Consider the following 19,589-nt stretch of genomic DNA (forward strand, 5'->3'; position numbering starts at 1 on the left):
TGTATAGATCTTTCACCTCCTTGGTTAAATTTATTCCTAGGTATTTTATTCTTTTTGATGCAATTGTGAATGGAATTGTTTTCTTAATTTCTCTTTCTGATAGTTCATTATTAGTGTATAGAAACAGAACAGATTTTTATATATTGATTTTATATCCTGCTATTTTACTGAATTCATTTATTAGAATAGTTTTTGGCAGAGTCTTTAGGATTTCCTATATATAGTATCATATCATCTGCAAATAGTGACAGTTTTACTCCTTTATTTTTAATTTATTTCTTTTTCTTGCCTAATTGCTTTGGCAAGGGCTTCCAAGACTATGTTGAATAAAAGTGGCCAAAAGTGGACATCCTTGTCTTATTCCTGAATCTAGAGGAAAAGCTTTCAGCTTTTCATTACTGAGTATGATGTTAGCTGTAGACATTTCATATATGGCCTTGTGTTGAGGTATGTTCCCTCTGTACCCACTTTGTTGAGAGTTTCTATCATTAACAGATGTAGAATTTTATCAGATACTTTTTCTGCATCTATTGAGATGATCATATGATTTTTATCTTTCATTTTGTTAATGTGGTGTATCACTTTGATTGATTGGCAGATGTTGAACCACCATTGCATCTCTGGAGTAAATCCCACTTGATTGTGGTATATATGATCCTTTTAATGTATTGTTGAATTCAGTTTGCTACTCATTTGGTTTTTGATAAAGGTACAAAGGCAATTGAGTGGAGAAAGGACATTCTTTTTAATAAATGGGGCTGGAACCATTGGATATCTGTACATAAAACATAATGAACCTCAGTCCATACCTCAATCTTTTATAGAAATTAATTCACAATGGATCATGGACTCAAATGTGAAACCTAAAACTAAAAAACTTCCAAGAGAATATATAAGAGAAAATCCCTATGACCTGAGTTAGGCAGAGTTTTACATATGACTCCAAAAGCACTGTCCATAAAAGGAAAAAAATGATAAATTTTACTTCATCAAAATTTAACACTTTTGGCCTGTGAACACTGTTAAGAGACTGAAAAGAGAAGCTACAGACTAGAAGAAATATTTGCAAATCACATTTCTAACAGAGAACGTTTTTTATAGAATATGTAAGGAACTCAAATTCAGCAGTAATCCATCTTAAAAATTGTCAAAAGATCTAAACAGACATTTTAGATATAGAATCAAGATACACTCGTGGCAAATAAGCATATCAAGGCATGATTCATATCATTAACCATTAGGAAAATGGGTATTAAAACCATTATGTGATACCATAATACATCCGTTAGGGTGGCTACCAAAAGAGAAAAAAGGGAGGAAAAAAAAAAAAACCAACTCCCAAAAAACTGATAATTCCAAATGCTGACTGAGATACAGAGCAGCTGTAACTCTCATACATGGCTCATAGGAATGAATTGGTACATATGCTCTGGAGAACAGTTTAGTGGTTTCTTATGAAGTTAGACAAATGACTTACCACATATCCCAGCAATTCCATTCCTGGATATTTGCCCAAGAGAAATTAAAGCATACATTCACATAAAACTTGTATGTGAATATTATGATAGCTTTATTAACAATTGTCAAAAACTGGAAACAACCAACATGTCCTTTAATATGTGGATAATCAGTGGTACATCCATGCAGTGGAATACTACTCAGCAATAAAAATGATTGAACTATTGATTCATGTATCAACATGGATAAACTATGAATGCAGTTTCTAAAAATGCTAAAGCCTGAGAAAAATGTAGCTCCAAACCTGTAATAATTCCTTGTTGCACACAGAACAAAATCAAAGCCTTACAGTGCTTATCTCTCTACTCCCACTAGAATATAAACTCCATAGGTGCAATGATATTTATGTTTGTTCATTTATATTTGTTGACTAAAGAAAGTAGATATTAATACTACTGATTTGCAGATGAGGAAACATATCAAAAGTTAAGTTACTTGGTAATATAAGAACAGAATTTGAGCACAAGTCTTTCCACCTCCTACACTTTCCCTTGCCATCACACTGCTTGCCAGGACCTTTGGCTTAGCATCGTTTCAAAACTAACCCATGGTCCTCAAGTCTGACCTCCATGTTACAGTCAACTGGGAGGTTTTTTAAATTCTCTTTCTGGCCTTTTGGTCCTTAGACCAGGTGAAATCACCTCTCCAGGTGATTCTGGTGCATAGTGACAAATGAAAATAACTACAGATTAATAGTGCTTGTTGAATTAGTGAATGAACAGGGTTGATAGCTTAACATATGACTTGCCCACGTTTTTTGTCTGCTGTAGTGTATTGACTTTTCCTGGCTTTTTTTCTTCTGTCCTTATTTCTTGTTTATTTTTTAATTTTTACCTTACCCTTTGAAAATTCTCTTAGAGTCTGTTTTTAAACCATCCTCCCCTCTAAGTATTATTGTGATAACAATTAAACATTTCTGTGGATGTAGAGAGTTCTGGAATCTTCTTCCTTGAGGTACATCTCCCTGATTTCAACCTAGAGTGGAGTGGGCTTGGGACTTGACTGGTTGAATGAACTTTCTACTTGTTTCTATTCTGGCTAAAGAGACGTTTAGTTGTAGAATTACAATTGTTATTCTTATCAGTAGTGCAGACAGTTGCAGAAGGATGAATTAGAAGTAGATGGTCAATGTGTGTAATGGGTTTTCTTCTAGGTAGATGAAGAATGGGAACCAATTATTTCATTTAAGGCAACAACTTCAATCCATAATTATGACTTTAAAAATAATTTACTTCTGTGGAAACAGAGAAGCTAAGAGCAAGTTATTTCTGAAGAACTTTATATTCTATAAAAGATTTCTGGTAGTAGTTTATTAATTTAGGTGCACTTGAAGTTTTGTTGCAGATTATTAACCTGTGAAAAGGGAAGCTGAGAGACAATGATTTAAAGCAAGAGTTATAGAGCCCTTCACAATTAAAAGTTAATCAGAAATTAGGGAAAGCTTTCTAGAGTCCATTGATAAGATACATTTTTCTTACTTTTTTCATTAAGTGACTTATCAAATGCTGTATTTTACCACTGAAAAATGATGAATTTTTGCCTAGATTTTCCTGTAGAACTTAAAAGCCCCAAATAAGGAATTATTTTCACCTCTTTGATAACCCTTCACCTGCTTCATGAAGAGATAGATTTATCTTAAGTTGGGGAAATAATACTTAAGAATTTGATTCAAACAAAGAGGGAACAGTCACTTCAGGTTATACTAGCTGTGGCTGTGAAAAAGTTAAAAGACACATCTGGCAAATTTCTAGATAAGACTTGTAAGAATAATCTGAGGGAATGGAGCTATGACTTTTAAATGATGCATTTCCTGCTAACTTTCAGGTTTTATTGAACTCAAATTTTAAAAATGAAACAGACTTGGGGCCCCTGGGTGGCTCAGTCGTTAAGCGTCTGCCTTCGGCTCAGGTCATGATCCCAGGGGGTCCTGGGATCAAGCCCCGCATTGGGCTCCCTGCTCCACGGGAAGCCTGCTTCTCCCTCTCCCACTCCCCCTGCTTGTGTTCCCTCTCTTGCTGTGTCTCTCTCTGTCAAATAAATAAATAAAAATCTAAAAAAAAATGAAACAGACTTGAGAACCACAAAAAGGTTTCTAGATGCCATTATGCTTTTTACCATGAGTGACAGTAATGATTAATGCACATTTAGAGTATTATTGATTTTTTAAAAAGATTTTATCTATTTATTTGTGAGAGAGAGCACGTGCGTGCGAGAGAGAGCACAAGCATTGTCAGAGGGAGAAGCAGCCCCCTGCCGAGCAGAGAGCCTGATGCAGGACTCCATCCAAGGGTCCTGGGATCATGACCTGAGCCAAAGGCAGACGCTTATCTGACTGAGCCACCCAGGTGCCCCAGAGTATTTTTTTTTTTTTAAGTATCTTGTTACTTAAAATAAATACCCCAAGATATCATTGATTTCTTAGATATTTCTTTTTTCACATCTTGGATAGAATTTACTTTTCTTATAGAACATTTGCTAAAGTATAATGTAAATCAAAGAAAATGTGTTGTTTATTAATCTAATCCAAACTCCAAAAATGTTTATAATTTGAGCTACATTCTAACAGGGAAGAAAGGTAAGACCAAACAACTATAAGTTTTCATATCCTGAGGAAAGACCCTTTAGAATCTACATGATATGTTTTATATTTGGTTATAGATTGAAATATATAGTAAACTGAATGGAGTTCTCATTCAGAATAATAAGTCCTTAAAATAGTTAAAGCAGTACTACAGAACACAGATTATTTCACTGAGAATAAACACATGGCTCCTAGATCTGAAAAACAAAAGAAAAAAAAAATACAGGGTGTCCCTGAAAAATCCCAAAAGTGTCTTTAGTATATTATGATAAGTGTAAAAGTTTCAGAGGGAAGGATTTTCTTCTCTCATTCTAGATGAAATGATAAAGGAATAGTACTCTAGTCTAAAGATTCAGCAACCCTCTGAAAAATTAAATAAAAAAATTTAAATTATGGGGGCACCTGGGTGGCTCAGTCGTTAAGCGGCTGCCTTCAGCTCAGGTCATGATCCCAGGGTCCTGGGATCGAGCCCCGCATCAGGCTCCCCACTCTGCAGGAAGCCTGCTTCTCCTTCTCCCACTCCCCCTGTTTGTGTTCCCTCTCTCGCTGTGTCTCTCTCTGTCAAATAAATAAACAAAATCTTAAAAAAATATATTTAAATTATGTAGTGATCCAATTTATATGTATACATACTTATACAGTATATATTATGCATAAAACAAATATTTATATACATTATAAATAGGGTGGTTATTTGTCAAAATGCTGTGATTATCTTCCAGTTATCTTTTTCTTTACTCATTCTACTATGCATATGTATTTGCATATTTAAAGTAAAAATGTCAGTAACAAAGAGCCCTTAAAAGACTCAAATGGTGACCTCATCAAGTATAGATGTGGGCCAGAAAATACACTGCTATAGTAAGTCAGTGGTTAACACCCATCTCTAAAATAGGTTTAGCATTTGTCTTATCCTGCCTGTTCATCTTCGTCTCCATACTCAGATATAACCATTTGGCTGGAGGGAGTTACGAGTGTTTTATACAGTGGTGTGTGCACATTGAAATCACCCAAGGAGCTGAAATGCCAGTGCCCTTGTGCCACCCCCTAGAAACGGATTTAATTACTCTGGAGTACAGCCTGGCTAATGGGACTCTTTAAGTTCTCCAGGTTAATCAACGTACAGCGAAAGAAGGATGAGAACCTCTGTTTTATAGTAAACTTTTAAAAAAAAAAAAACTCATTTATTTTTCAGTCTGTTAATTTGTATTCTCTTGAAACTGTTACTACCTGTACAAAACTTGTGTTGAACGAATTATATTATTTTCAACTGTTTTCTTAAATAAGCTACGTTTTAATGTCCAGCCTGCCACTGAGTTAATTGGGTAACATGATGGACTGTTGTATTCTGCCTCTATCTTTTCCTCCCTCCAGTCTGTCTTCCATGCTGTCCAAATGGTTAATTTTCTAAAGCATAAAATAATTATATCACTGCCATGCATAAAAGACTTTAATTATCCATTCTTTACAGATTAAAGTATAAGTTTCTTAGTTGGCCCCAACTTACTTTGTTTTATCTTCTGTTCAAAACTAGAGATCCTGAACTCCATGTGTACTGACCATTCCTTGAACAGTCCTTTTATTTCATACCTGCCTTCACATATGCTATGTCCTTTATCACTAATTTCAATCATTGTTCAAGAGTAGGTTCAGAAACATTTATTGGAATGGAGCGAAAGTAGCATTTATTATTGAGCATACTAGCCAAGGACTGTGGGGTTTTTTTACTGTAACTTAACACCTATTCTGAAGTTCATATATGAGCAAAATTTCCTACATTTTCACTCTCCCACAAATTGGCTGAGTCTATTTTATACATAATTTATACAGAGATTTAAGTGTATTCAACCATAAAATTCAGTCAAGTAATTTCCTGCCCATGTGAAAGGGAAAATTGAAAGGCTCATACATGTAGATAACTTTCATAGTACAAAGAGCAGCCTGTGAAAACTTAACAGTCTCTGTGTGGATAAATGTTACAGTTTAACAAGAAGTTAGTTTGGGCAATGTTAAAAATTTGAGATTTTTTTTTGTCTATTAAGATAAATTTGGTAAAATGTAATTTAGTTTGTTCTTTTATATATGCTTCCTAGGTTTTCTTAGTGTTGCTAATTGTGTTATTGTTTAGGATACTGCTTTTTAACTGATGTTTTACAATCTTAATTTGATAATTTTTTTCTTCCATTAGAATGTGAAACATGTTGCAGAAACATTCAAGAAGTGGCTGAAGGGGGAAGGAAAAAAGTGCCACTGCCTATCAGAAAAAAACAAAAGAAAACATGGGAAATACAACCACCAAATTCCGTAAAGCACTCATCAATGGTGATGAAAACCTGGCCTGCCAAATTTATGAAAACAACCCTCAGCTGAAAGAATCCCTTGATCCAAATACATCTTACGGAGAGCCGTACCAGCACAATACTCCATTACACTATGCTGCTAGACATGGAATGAATAGAATACTAGGGTAAGTATTATTCTAAACCAGTTAATAATAAATTAGTGAAAGGGAAAAAAATCCTTGATCTTTGAAAATATATACATACATATGTGCATGTTATATGGTATTATAGTGAATTATATCCACTTTTTTTTTTAAGATTTATTTATTTTAGAGAGAGCTCAAGACAGGCCCTCAAGTGGAGGGGGGAGCTCAAGCAGACTCCACCTAGTGCGGAGCCCAACATGGGGCTCTATCTCACAACCTGAGATCACAACCTGAGCCAAAACCAAGAGTTGGATGCTTAACCGACTGTGCCACCCAGGCGCCCCAGTGAATTATTAAATATGATTTTTTTTTTATTATGCCTAAATTAGACCAAAAGTTTTAATAGTAAGGTTGGTTCACATAGTCTTATGGCTGTAAATACATTTTGATCCTCAGTATGCTTCGTAATATGATATCTTGGAAATATTTTAGTGTTTAATTTATAGCATTTGAATTCTAGAAAAGTACTTATCAGCTATCAAAAAATTGCAGGGAATTGTGCCTACAGCGAAGTTTTCAGCTCCGATTAGGTTAAGTTGAAAAAACAGATGTATTTGCCTTATCTAATCATGATCGGGTTTGAGTTTCCTTTCTTTTAATGGGGTTCAGTTACTTGAAAAGACTTCTAAAAGCAAAACATTTCCTTAAAACCAAAAATACTGAGAAAACTTAGAATCTCTCCAACAAGAAAGCATTAGTTGACAGCAAACACGTTTATATGAAGATTCTTACCTCATTACATGAGAATTAAATTTTATGTTTACTAGCTTATAAAATGAGAGGAACAGAGGATAGTAGTTCTAAAACAAATTTAGTGTTTTAAGAAGTAGATTATGCAGCTGTAAAAGTCTGATGCTGGAAGAGAAGAGACACTCCTTTGCTTACATAGTGAAATAAAATTCATAAAGCAGTATTTGAAGCTCTTTAGAACTTGATAAAAAATGTTCAACCTTTTCCATATTTCTTTTAATACAAATCGTTGTTCAAATTAAGCTGCTCCTTTCGGTTTCTTTGAAACATGTCATGTATGCTTTGTTTGCCATGTGCATGCTGCTATCTCTGCCAGGAGTCTCCTCCCCCACCCCTCTCAGCTTTCTCTTTCTTATCTAAGTCTTATCCTTCCTTCAAGGCCCTGTGCAGGATTTGTCTGTCTTCTTAGCCTGTCACAACCCAAAAGAACCTCAATCTTTCTTTTTAGCTTCTGTGGCTTTTTTTGTTTGTATGTATTACTTACTTGCTATATACCATATCATTGTGCTTTATAATTTTGTGTATCTTCTCTCTACCTAAATTACTACTTTTTAAAAATGTACCTTTTTTGTACTTCTAGCATCTAGCATAGTGTCTTACACAAAGTAAATAACAGTTTTATAAAATCATTGCACAAGAAAATATTTTATGATCAGGATTTGTGAATGAGAAAAATTCCATGAATGAGCTAAGTCATCCAGACCCATGATTTTATCAAGTAGGAATCTCTGTAACCTCTTAAAAATAAAGTAGGTAGGGCGCCTGGGTGGCTCAGTTGGTTGGGCAACTGCCTTCGGCTTGGGTCATGATTCTGGAGTCCCGGGATCGAGTCCCGCGTCGGGCTCCCTGCTCGGCGGGGGATCTGCTTCTCCCTCTGACCCTTCCCCTCTCATGCTCTCTGTCTCCCATTCTCTCAGATAAATAAATAAAAATCTTTAAAAAAAAAAAAAAAGTAGGTATTTCTTGACTTAGTATTTCCATAACCTCTCCTTTTTGCATTTAGTTTTTGTTTTCATTTCTCTAAAGATACCTACTTAAAAGCCACCTCCAACTCATCTTGTTTGAAATTTTATATTTTTTCTTCCCAAACTGGGTTTTCCCTATGTTAACAACACTAACATATTGTGCTGATATGATAATTGCAAATGTGTGAGTGCTTACTGTTTTCTAGGCACTATTAACAGTGTCTACATGCATTATCTTATTTAATCCTCATCACAACTCTGTGAGGTAGTTTGCTGTCTGCATTTTAGAGGTGAGAAAACTGAAGCACAGAAAATTAAGCCACTTGCCAGATCTCTAGCAGCTTTTAAGTGACAAAGCTAATTGCCCAAGCAGATGACTTTAGGCTTTAGGCTTTTTAACCACTGTGATAGCCTCTTCTCTCTATGGTCAGATAAACCTATGTGTCAGGGCTGCCTAAGCCATTTATTAGCAAGGCAAGTTATTTCATCACTCTGGGCTTAAGTTCCCGTATCTGTAAAATAGATATCTATTACATACAGCTTGTGGAACGATTAAATTAATTAATGTGTTATATGTCTATCATGCTGCCTAAGATACAATATGTACTCAGTAATGTTATTGCTTCTCATTTCTGTAACCCTAAATATCTTCAAATTATCCTTGACTTACTCTTCTCCTTTACCTAACCTGCTAGTAATACAAAGTTCACTAAGTTTTATCTCTGGAATTCACTTCTTTCCATTCCCATTGCCCCAATCTTAGCTCACTCTTATCAACCTGTGCTCCCAACATTGAAAATATCTGATTCCTAAATGTTCTTTTTCCAACTATTTTCCTCTCATAATCTCATATCCAGATTAATCTTGCTCAGTTATATCCTTTTTAATATTTTTTCTATCATGGCAAAACTGTAACAATACCCTATCGTCTATATTATTCTGTTTGGCCTCTAATGCTCCCTTGACCTTGCCCTCATTCTACCCAGTCAGCCCAATTTCTCATTACTCTCTAAGAAGCTCTTATCAGTGAGACTTGTTGATTGACTTCCTTTGTGCTCTCCCCACCTTTAGAAATGCCACCGCCACTGCGTTAGTTTTATTCCTGTTGCTCCTTGATTCTCAAATGTCTTCTTTCTTCTCTGATTCCCTCTCCTTTAAATCCTAACTTGGTTTCTGCCTTTTTCATGAATTTACCTACAACTACTCTGACCTGCAGTATTTTTTTGTTTTCTGAAATTCCTACAACTTAGATTTTAAACCATCTTATTGTTATTAAACTCATTTTCTCCACTCTATTGTAAAGATTGTAAATACAATGCTAGACACTTAGTAATGTTCTCAATAGATTAACTATTGAATGCTTAATCCATTAAAGCTTTTTTTTTAAGTTGAGTATTGTCAGTGAGATTACAGAACTGTTGTATTGCTTTAGCTTCCTCACATTGAACACTACAGTATTATTTAGTATCAGGTCTTGTTATATGATTAATTAAAACTTGCTTGGAATACTAAAGTAAAATATATTTAAGTATTATTATTACTAAGATAATATGTATATTTTAACATAAAGAAACCAAGTAGCAAAATGTTTTTTAACCATTTATAGTATAATTTACAAATATACTTTCTAAAATTGGAAAACACTATTAAGAAAGTTATCTAATGCAGTGATTCTTAAAGTATGTCTGAGGACTCCTAGATCCTGAGACGCTTTTAGGAGGTACATGAAGTCAAACCTATTTTTGTACTAATACTGAGGTATTATTTGCCTTTTTCACTGTGTTGACATTTGCAGTGAAAGTGCAAAAAATGGAAGCTAAAACTACTGATGCCTGTAGATGAATTAAGATTGTGGTACCCAGCCTTCCTAGTAATCATTGTATTCATCACTGCCGGCCACTTGCAGTTTAAAAAAAAAAAAAAAAAGCCAGTTTCACTTAAAAGTATCCTTGATGAAGCAGTAAAAGTTATATCTTTTAATAAAAGTTACTATTTTTAATTAATCTCCATCCTTGAGTACAGTCCAAAGAAAGTTCATTGATGTGATTTCAGATTTTATATCGCAAGTAACCTAAGAAATGGCCACTTGTTGAATTTTTGGTATAGTATCGAATACGACTATTCACAGTTAGCTGAAAAGGCATTTTAGAATACTACTCCTTTTTCTAACTATATAGAGGCCGGATTTTCTTCATATGCTTTGAACCAAACGACATATCACAACACATAGAATGCTATGAGAATTCGTCTTCTATTAGCTAGACATGAAATTTTTAAATGTGTAAAACAGTGCAATTCCTCTCACTTAATTTTTTTTTAAGTATAGTTTTTTTTTTTCATTTTAACATGTCAAGAATATTTAATATGTAATGGGGTCTTTATGAATAAGTATTTTTTAAATGTCTGTTTTAATTTTTAATACAAACATAAATATACATAACCCACATAAACAAAAGCTCTTAGGAAACTTCACTGATTTTTAAAGTTGTAAGAGACCAGGGGTGCCTGGGTGGCTAGTCGTTAAAGCTTCGGCTCAGGTCATGATCCCAGGGTCCTGGGATCGAGCCCCACATCGGGCTCTCTGCTCCGCGGGAAGCCTGCTTTCTTCCTCTCCCACTCCCCCTGCTTGCGTTTCTGCTCTCACTATCTCTTTCTCTCTCTGTCAAATAAATAAATAAAATATTTTTTTTTTAAATAAATAAATAAATAAAAATAAAGTTGTAAGAGACCTGTGACCAAAAAGTTTAAGAATTGCTGATTTGGTCAATATTCTTAACTCTTCGAGGCCGGAATGTATCTCTTTCTCCGTCATGTGGTTATCATTCTATTGAATGAGTAAAGACCTATAGAAAAGATGACATATATTCTCTTTAGTTACCAGTTTGGACTGCTTTTATGATTTGGCCATGTGTTTTATACTTAACTTTATACTTATGTTTACTTTATACTTTCAATTTCAGCCTAAAATTTTTGGGTATTTTCTTCTTTATTTCCTTAAGTGGCTCATAATTTCTTTATTAAAGCCTTTAATATCATATGCTAGAATTAGAAATTATTGTTCTCCTTTCCTAAGAATAAACAACTCTGATTTCCTTAATTTGTATTTTTTTTGTTTTCTTAAAAATTTATTTAGATAGTTAAAATCACAAATCAAATTATTATATTAAATGTTTAGTTGCTTTTGGAATTAAGAAATTACTCCCCCTTTTTTTAAGATTTTATTTATTTATTTATTTGAGAGATGGTGAGCACATGCGAGCTGGGGAGGAGCAGAGGGAGAGGGAGAAGCAGACACCATGCTGAGCAGGAGCCCCAGGCGGGGCTCCATCTCATGACCCTGAGATCACTACCTGAGGTGAAACCACTAGTCAGACGCCTAACCAACTGAGCCATCCAGGTGCCCCCAAGAAATTGCTCTTCTTAACACTGTCATGTAGAATAAGGATAAATAGCATTTATTCATCAGCATTAAATAAAATAGCAAGTCCCTGAAATTATTTGTGTTTTTTTTTTAAAGATTTTATTTATTTATTTGATAGCAAGAGCAGGAACACAAGCAGGGGGAGTGGGAGAGGGAGAAGCAAGCCTCCTGCAGAGCAGGGTGCCCGATGCGGGGCTCGATCCCAGGACCCTGGGACCATGACCTGAGCCGAAGGCAGACGCTTAACGACTGAGCCACCCAGGGGCCCCTATTTGTGTTTTAGATAGCTTCAAATATTTCACTGTATTTAACCTTGCTAGACTTTCTAACAAACTGATGGCCATTATTTTCTTATGATGTCTCATTTAATTTCAGGTACCACTCTACTGGCTTCAGTACAGTCCCTTGCTCAGCTTGGCTAGATTCCTAATGCATGAAATATATGGATAGACAGAGGTGTATATATATATATACTTAGTCAAGGACCTAGTGGCCATAGAGTAAAGCCTCCATGTGGGATAATACCTTGATTTTATCACCGTTTCCTTTAGCTTTATGGTACCTGCAACAGCAGGCATAATTTTCCTCTATTCTTAAGCAGATAATATGGTAAAAGTAGTTTACAGTTTAGCAGCTAGTTTGCATCCATGTCTCTCTGAACCCAAGTGCTGTTTATTTACATTATACCACACCACACCTCATGCTTCCTTCATGAGAAACTAAATCCATATTCATAAATAGTTACTACTTAATGTAGCAAGAAGACTGTTAGATTTTGTAATCAGTGTGTCCTAGTTGGGATACTTTTTAGTTATATCTTCTGGAAAGTCATGTATAAAATGGGAATTAAGGGACGTCTGGGTGGCTCAGTCGTTAAGCATCTACCTTCAGCTCAGGTCCTGATCCCAGGGTCCTGGGATCAAGTCCCACGCTGGGCTCCCTGCTCCGTGGGGAGCCTGCTTTTCCCTCTGCCTGCCTTTCCCCCTGCTTGGGTGTTCTCTCTCTCTCTCTGACAAATAATAAAATCTTAAAAAAAAAATAAAATGGGAATTATAATACTTAGATTTTACAGAGTAGCTTCTTTTGCTTCTTTGGAAATGAAAGAGGCCTGTCTTATACTATAAATAAAATATAAAACCTTCATTAGAACATACATTAATATCAAGCTTTAGGAAGTAATAGAGTTCCTAATTCTTGATTTCTGTTTTTTGACTCTTATATTTTAGGAGTTATTAAGTTCTTTTAATGGGTTAAATGGATTTAAAGGACTGAAATTCTCCTGTCCTTCCCCTCCTTGCCTGTAAACTCCATAAGGACAGGGACTTAATTTGTTTTCTTCACAATATGCCTAAGCTTTAGAGTAGTACCTGCCAAATAACAACTGTAGTACTTGTTGCATGAAAGGGAAGATTTAAAAGGAAGTGAAGGTATATGTATGTGTTAGTACTGAGAGAATAAGAGTGTTGATGGCAAGAAATTCAGGCTGTGGCAGAGCAGACTGTTATTTTGGAGGGAGTTCAGTTGAATATGAGATGATAGTGGAATATGCAAGAGAAAGGGACCTATAAGGAGTAAGAATATGGTCTAGAGGTCAGATGAGAACTCAGACAGGATGATAGAGCATTAACAATTATCACAGAAGTAATAATAGAAGACTTTTAAGAGAATCATGATTCCACCACCATTGTCTATAATTTGGATTCTGTTAATAACTTTATAGTTTACAAAGTATATTTATAGAAACCATTGAAAGATAGATGGCTGTGAGAATAGATTTGCTCTCTAAAAGGAGGGCATATGTATGAAGAGGAAAATGGATTCAGAACTGAATTTTCTTCCAGTAAGGGGTTAGGAAGTGGAACTGTTACCATGGGTAAAGAGAAGTTGTGCTAAAAAAAAATGAAGAGGTATTTGAGAAGGTGTGTACTTATGGAAACCAAGGTAATAGAAAGGTCAGGATATAAATGGATGGTCAGGGGTTCCTGGGTAGCTCAGTTTGTTACGTGTCTGCCTTTGGCTCAGGTCATGATCCCAGGGTTCTGGGATCGAGCCCCACGTCAGGCTCCCTGCTCAGTGGGGCGTCCGCTTATCTCCCTCTCCCTCTACACCTCCTCTCCCCCCCACCCCGGCTTGTCGCTCACTCTATCTGAAATAAATAAAATCTTAAGAAAAAAAAAAAGAAAAGTCAACTATTTCAAGCTGAAAGCAAAAGTTAAGGACAATGATGATGAATTTAGCTCTTAGGAAATTCCTGGGGATGTGAAGAGTGCCATTTCAGTGCTGTGATAAGCATAGATCATTTTGAAGTGGAGATTACAGAAGAAATAGAGGTAGCAGTGATAAACTGGCCATTTGGGAATTAACAGTAAAGAATCTAGAAAAACAAATGGCTCCTGGATAGGTCAGTAGGGTCAGATGAAAGGGATTATTTTCCAGGCTAATGTTTTTCTTACTCCACCTTTCTACTAGTTATCTTCTGTCCCTATTCCAAAATTAACCTGTGCAAGTAGTAAAATACACTTCATAATTACTGACATAGTTACAGAGAGGGGCCTATCTAAAACTTACATATCAACTAGTTATTATTCTATTATGCATTCATGTCCATTAAGGAAGACTCTACTTTTGATATTAAATAGGTGATAGAAAAGAAGTAATATGAATCAATAAAATTAGAATATCCAGCTTTTATAGTTTTAGCACAAAATGTTTATGCAGGTGTGGTATTATGTATAATAAATTTAAGAATCTTTCCTGAGTAAGTATGTATAAAGAAGCTATTTTAATATTTTCACTTGAGAATAATAAACTTTTTGTTTGATTAATCAGAGTCTGGCAGATTGGATATGAGAACATTTGCAAAATTATCTATCTCTTCTCTGTATTGGGGAGGATCTAGAAATGTTTAATATGTGAAAGAGAGAGCTCTCTCTGTATCGACAGACATTGTTCCAACTTGCATTAAATCCTTTGGTGTAAAGGACCGGAGATCTCCTGAAAGAGAATAAATGATATATTGAAAATGGGAACAGGAAGGGCTGGATAAAAGTGGTTTACACAGAATCTTACAGAATCTGAATTAATTTTAATAATTTCTTCCTAAATTAAATTTTTAAGAAAATGAAATCATTTTTGTTAATTTAATGCCTCCTAGGAAAGGTTTTAATTTTGAACACATTTTTATTTTATTTATTTATTTATTTATTTTTTTAAAGATTTTATTTATTTATTTGAGAGAGAGAGAATGAGAGAGACTGCACATGAGAGGGGGGAGGGTCAGAGGGAGAAGCAGACTCCCCGCCGAGCAGGGAGCCCGATGTGGGACTCGATCCAGGGACTCCAGGACCATGACCTGAGCCGAAGGCAGTCGCTTAACCAACTGAGCCACCCAGGCGCCCTTGAACACATTTTTAGAGTATCATTTTAATTTTAGTTATCCACTACAATCCCACTATAATTCAACCATTATAAATACATACTATCAACAGTTGTTGACATGGGGAAAATATTGTGTTTTCCTTTTTTTTTTTTTCACTATTAAGCAACATTGTGGTCATATAAGGAAACAAAACTAACCATGTTCCTGCCTCCTTTAAACAACTGTTTGAATTATTCTGTGTTCCCTTCTAGTTTGAGCTGTAAACATTCATAGACTTTGTAATGACTTTATAATTTTTTATTTTATAGATATACTATGATTTGTTTCCCATTTCTCCTATAAACCAGACATCTAAGTGATTCCAAATTTTTTTATTCAAAGTAACACCATATTGAATGTCATTGTTCCTATAGATTTTTATTTCTTTTTTTTTTTAAGATTTATTTATTTATTTTAGAGAGAGAGTTTGTGCACGTATGTGTGTGTGTGCAAGGGGGGGAGAGGGAGAGAGAGAATCTCCAGCAGACTCCCTGCTGAGGGAGGAGCCCGACATGGGCCTCAGTCCAGTAACCCTGGGATTATGACCTGAGCCAAAATCAAGAGTTGGACACTTAACCAACTGAGCCACCCAGGTGCCCCAAAATTTTTATTTCTTTTAAGTTATTTCCTTTAGGATAAATTCTCAAAAGTAGGTTTACCTGGTCAAAGGATATGAACCATGTATTAGTTGTTAATGAGCTATTTATTATGTAACTTGCCCAAGATCACATAAAGAGTGACAGAATTAGGATTAGAGCCTGGCAGTCTATACTAGATGCCATGTTCTTGATCAGTCTACTGCACTGCTGGCTTAAGAGATCTAGAGTGCTGTCTTGAGAGATCCCCAATGCTATGTCACCAATCTAGATCATAAGAGTAAAATGTATTCAGTTCATCTTGTCCACGTTATAGCAAGAAATTGGTGTGTCTGACAGTATGTTGAGGATTTCAGAAAGAACAGGATGTAGACCCTGCCTTAGAAACCTATGAACTAAGTGGTAGAAGGAAACAGATATGTAAGAAAGTAACTGTGATACAGTGTAATGAGTTATATAATTATGATGCTCTATGAAGACAAAGAAGGGAGTGGCCAAACTGGAGGGGGAAGCATAGTGTAAAGAGACTTCTAAATAGGATTGGGTTTGTTTAGATAGTCTCAGTCGAAACGAAACAGCAGAGCAAGCAATGAAGAGCCTACACATGTACGTGGGGATTAGAAGGCCATAAAGGCTATGTTGGATTGTAGAGAAAATATGTACAATTAGGACTTTCTGAGGAAATTTTACTGGAACTTGAGACCTGGGCTAAAAGAGAAGCTTTGGAAGTTTGGACTGAATAGAGATTGAGAACTCCAGAGAGATTTACCTCCCAAGAGATAGATAAGTTTACATCTGAAGGGTTATGAGGAGTGGGTAAGACCTGAGACCATGGAGACATTCCCTAAATCGTAAAACTCAGAGATACTAGTCTTCTCATCTCCCTAGCGATACTTTACATTTCAAAGGTAAGAACCCAAGATCTTCCCTAGGATCTTTTGTTTACACTCCAGAGGGGAGGAGTCTGCTATATAATCCTTCCAGAATCTTATTTTCAGGGCTCCTTGCTATGTTAATTTGCTATTGCTGCTGTGACAAATTATCACAAACTTAAAGACTTAATACAAATTTTATTATATTAAAGCTCTAGAGATTAGAAGTCTGAAGTGTTCCTACCGGACTAAACTCAAGGTGTTAGCAGGGCTACGTTCCTTCTGGAGGTTCTAGGGTAGAATCCCTTCCCTTTCCTTTTCCAGCTTCCTAAAGCTGCCTGCACTTCTTGGCTTGTAGGTCCTTCCTCCATTTTTTAAAAGAAATAGCTTAGCTTCCTTCCATCTTCCAGTCTCTCTTTGACTTTTGACCCTCCTATCTTCCTCTTAAAAGGAAGGACTTGTGATTACATTAGGCCCACTTGGTTAATCCAGGCTAATTTCACATGTCAAGAACCTTAACTTAATCACACCTGCAAAGTCCTTTTACTGTATAAGGTAACATGTTCATGGGTTCCAGGGATTAAGACATGGATCTTTTTGGGGTGGAGGCATTATTCTGCCTACCATACTCACCTGTAGTGCAGACGCCAGTACATAGAATGATGTCTGATCTGGCTTTAATTGCTATTTCTGGTGGGAAGAGTTGAGGTATGAGGAACTGACCTAGTTATTATAAGTAATAATAATTTATTTGTTTCTGCTTCAGAGACCTCATGTCTACTTTCAGGACAGTTCAAATCAATGTAGTGCTAAAAACCTAATAGCCTGGTTTTGAAGGACCCTACAGCTGAGCTCTCTAGACTCCTGAATGATAAGAACAGGAAAAATCCAGAGTTGTCTGGGACTTTCTGCCTTAGGACCTCTTCCTCAACCTTTTTCTCATAAAAGCTTTCCAGCTTGGCTAACTCATTCAAATTGAAGAGTCTGTCCTAGCTCCTTTATGGTGAGTTTTTTCTGTCAGACCGATATGTCTAAGCTAAAACTAACCTAAACTCAATCCAGATGTAACTAGGGGTTAGCGTTTGGCTCTGCTGCCTTCCCATTGCTGTTCTGTACTTGGGCATAGAAATGCAAATGATACCAGCCCTCCACAGTAAATGTAGGCACTCATCTTCAGACATGGGGCTTATATTCCTATTCCTCAACATGTATTTGTGTGTTTTCTAGTATAGGCTGACTGTATTATAGCAGGGTTTTGTTTTGGTTTTTTTTTTTTTCAACTCATTTTCCAGTATCTTATTATAGCCACTGAGTTGGCTCAACTATTAATCCTGTGATCCTAGTTCAAGGATGTATTAGGGAGTTGGGCCTAACTGTCAGATCTAGGTTTGGCATTAGTTAAGGAGCTCACCTAGACTTATCATTGGTAAAGCCTACCTCTTTGGAATTAGATCTTGGTCTTCTAGAACTGACTACAACTTACTCCCCTCAAAAAGTATTACACTGTGTAAATAGTGCTGGCCAATGACTTTCAGGTAGAAAAATTTTTTTCTAGATTTAAAAATTAGTCCTAGACTTATGCACTACTTCCTGTGCTTATATTAATTGTCACCATCTTTATTAAGTAAAAATGTAACTAAGAGAAATAGGGCAGAACAATAAAGAAAAGAAGATAAAAGCTGGTGTGGAATGTTTAATAATGTACCCTCAGGCATTCATGTGATTGACATATGAGTCTCATGTGGCCCTTCCTGTTCCTTTCCTCCCTCTGCCCCTTCCTTTTTTCTTGTCTTCCTTTTTTCTTCACTTCTCCTTTATTTTTCTTCCCTTTTCTTTTCTCTTCTGTCTGTCTTCTTTTATTAGCAAATACCGTAAAGATATTCAGCTTTCTTTTTCTTAGTATTTTGTTCTAGAATGGAGTTTTTTATAACTGTACGAATTAGTCATTCGTCTTATTTTGAAACAGGACTTCAATAGACATTTTATTAACAGCTTAGAAGTAGAGTTTATTTTTTAAATTTATCTTCTGTGTGTTCTTATTTCAAGACAAGGAGACACTGGTTTTCATTTTTTCCTTTACCATTTTAGGACTTTTCTTTTTGGTAGAGATGGAAATCCAAATAAACGGAATGTGCACAATGAAACATCTATGCATTTGTTATGTATGGGACCTCAAATTATGATATCTGAAGGAGCCCTTCATCCTCGCTTAGCACGGCCCGCAGAAGATGATTTTAGAAGAGCAGATTGTCTGCAGATGATCTTAAGATGGAAAGGAGCAAAACTTGACCAAGGAGAATATGAGAGAGCAGCTATTGATGCCGTTGATAACAAAAAAAACACACCCCTGCACTATGCTGCTGCCTCAGGCATGAAAACCTGTGTCGAGGTAAAACTTTGTTTTTTAGTGTTCTTCATTCTGTAAAATTTGTGTCTTGGTAATATGTAATAATCAGAGTTTTCTTTGCTTATCTTAACAGTTACTTTAGTCCTTTTTGTCCTCTTTGTGGTTCTAAAAGAATCTGGATCCCTTTTAAATAAAGTCATTCTTGGGCAAAGATTAAAAAGAAACCCATAGTTAAACAGTCCACCTTGGGGATAAAATGGGATCAAGAGCAATTAAAAATTGGCTAACATTCCTGAAGATAACAGTCCTCAATTAAACACTTGTCACTTAGAGTAAGGGTTTTAGTAGAGATATGTTCTACTTTTTGGCTGATTTTTAGAAGCCAGTTTATACATACTGGATATGGCAAATCTTAGCAAGTGGGACTTAGAGCCATGTTACCTGGAATTGATCAGTTCCCTGAGCAAGGGATAAGTATTAATGAATATATTTATTTTGGTCTTTTAAAAAACCTTTGTAATTTAAAATGTGCTGGTTTTTCTGTTTAATCTGTATTAATGTTAAGGTTAATGCATTTGAATTTTTCCATTTATATGTTTAGTATATAATAATAGGCTTAGATAAAATCAGCCA

At 35.6% G+C, this 19,589-nt stretch overlaps 1 protein-coding gene across 4 annotated transcripts in view; it reads left to right on the forward strand.

Annotated features, from left to right (window-relative positions):
- Nucleotides 1-19,589, forward strand: part of ANKIB1 (ankyrin repeat and IBR domain containing 1) — a 149,830-nt gene that overhangs the window by 43,969 nt on the left and 86,272 nt on the right. For all 4 annotated transcript variants that reach the window (XM_078059250.1, XM_036113326.2, XM_078059249.1 and 1 more), the window contains exons 2-3: nucleotides 6,288-6,566; nucleotides 18,698-18,998. In XM_078059250.1, coding sequence (XP_077915376.1) covers nucleotides 6,379-6,566; nucleotides 18,698-18,998 — 489 coding nt within the window. In that variant the 5' untranslated portion in view covers nucleotides 6,288-6,378. The remainder of the gene's footprint in view (nucleotides 1-6,287; nucleotides 6,567-18,697; nucleotides 18,999-19,589) is intronic.

The sequence above is a fragment of the Halichoerus grypus genome, chromosome 12 (genome assembly GCF_964656455.1).
Source record: "Halichoerus grypus chromosome 12, mHalGry1.hap1.1, whole genome shotgun sequence".
Classification (NCBI taxonomy): Eukaryota; Metazoa; Chordata; class Mammalia; order Carnivora; family Phocidae; genus Halichoerus; species Halichoerus grypus.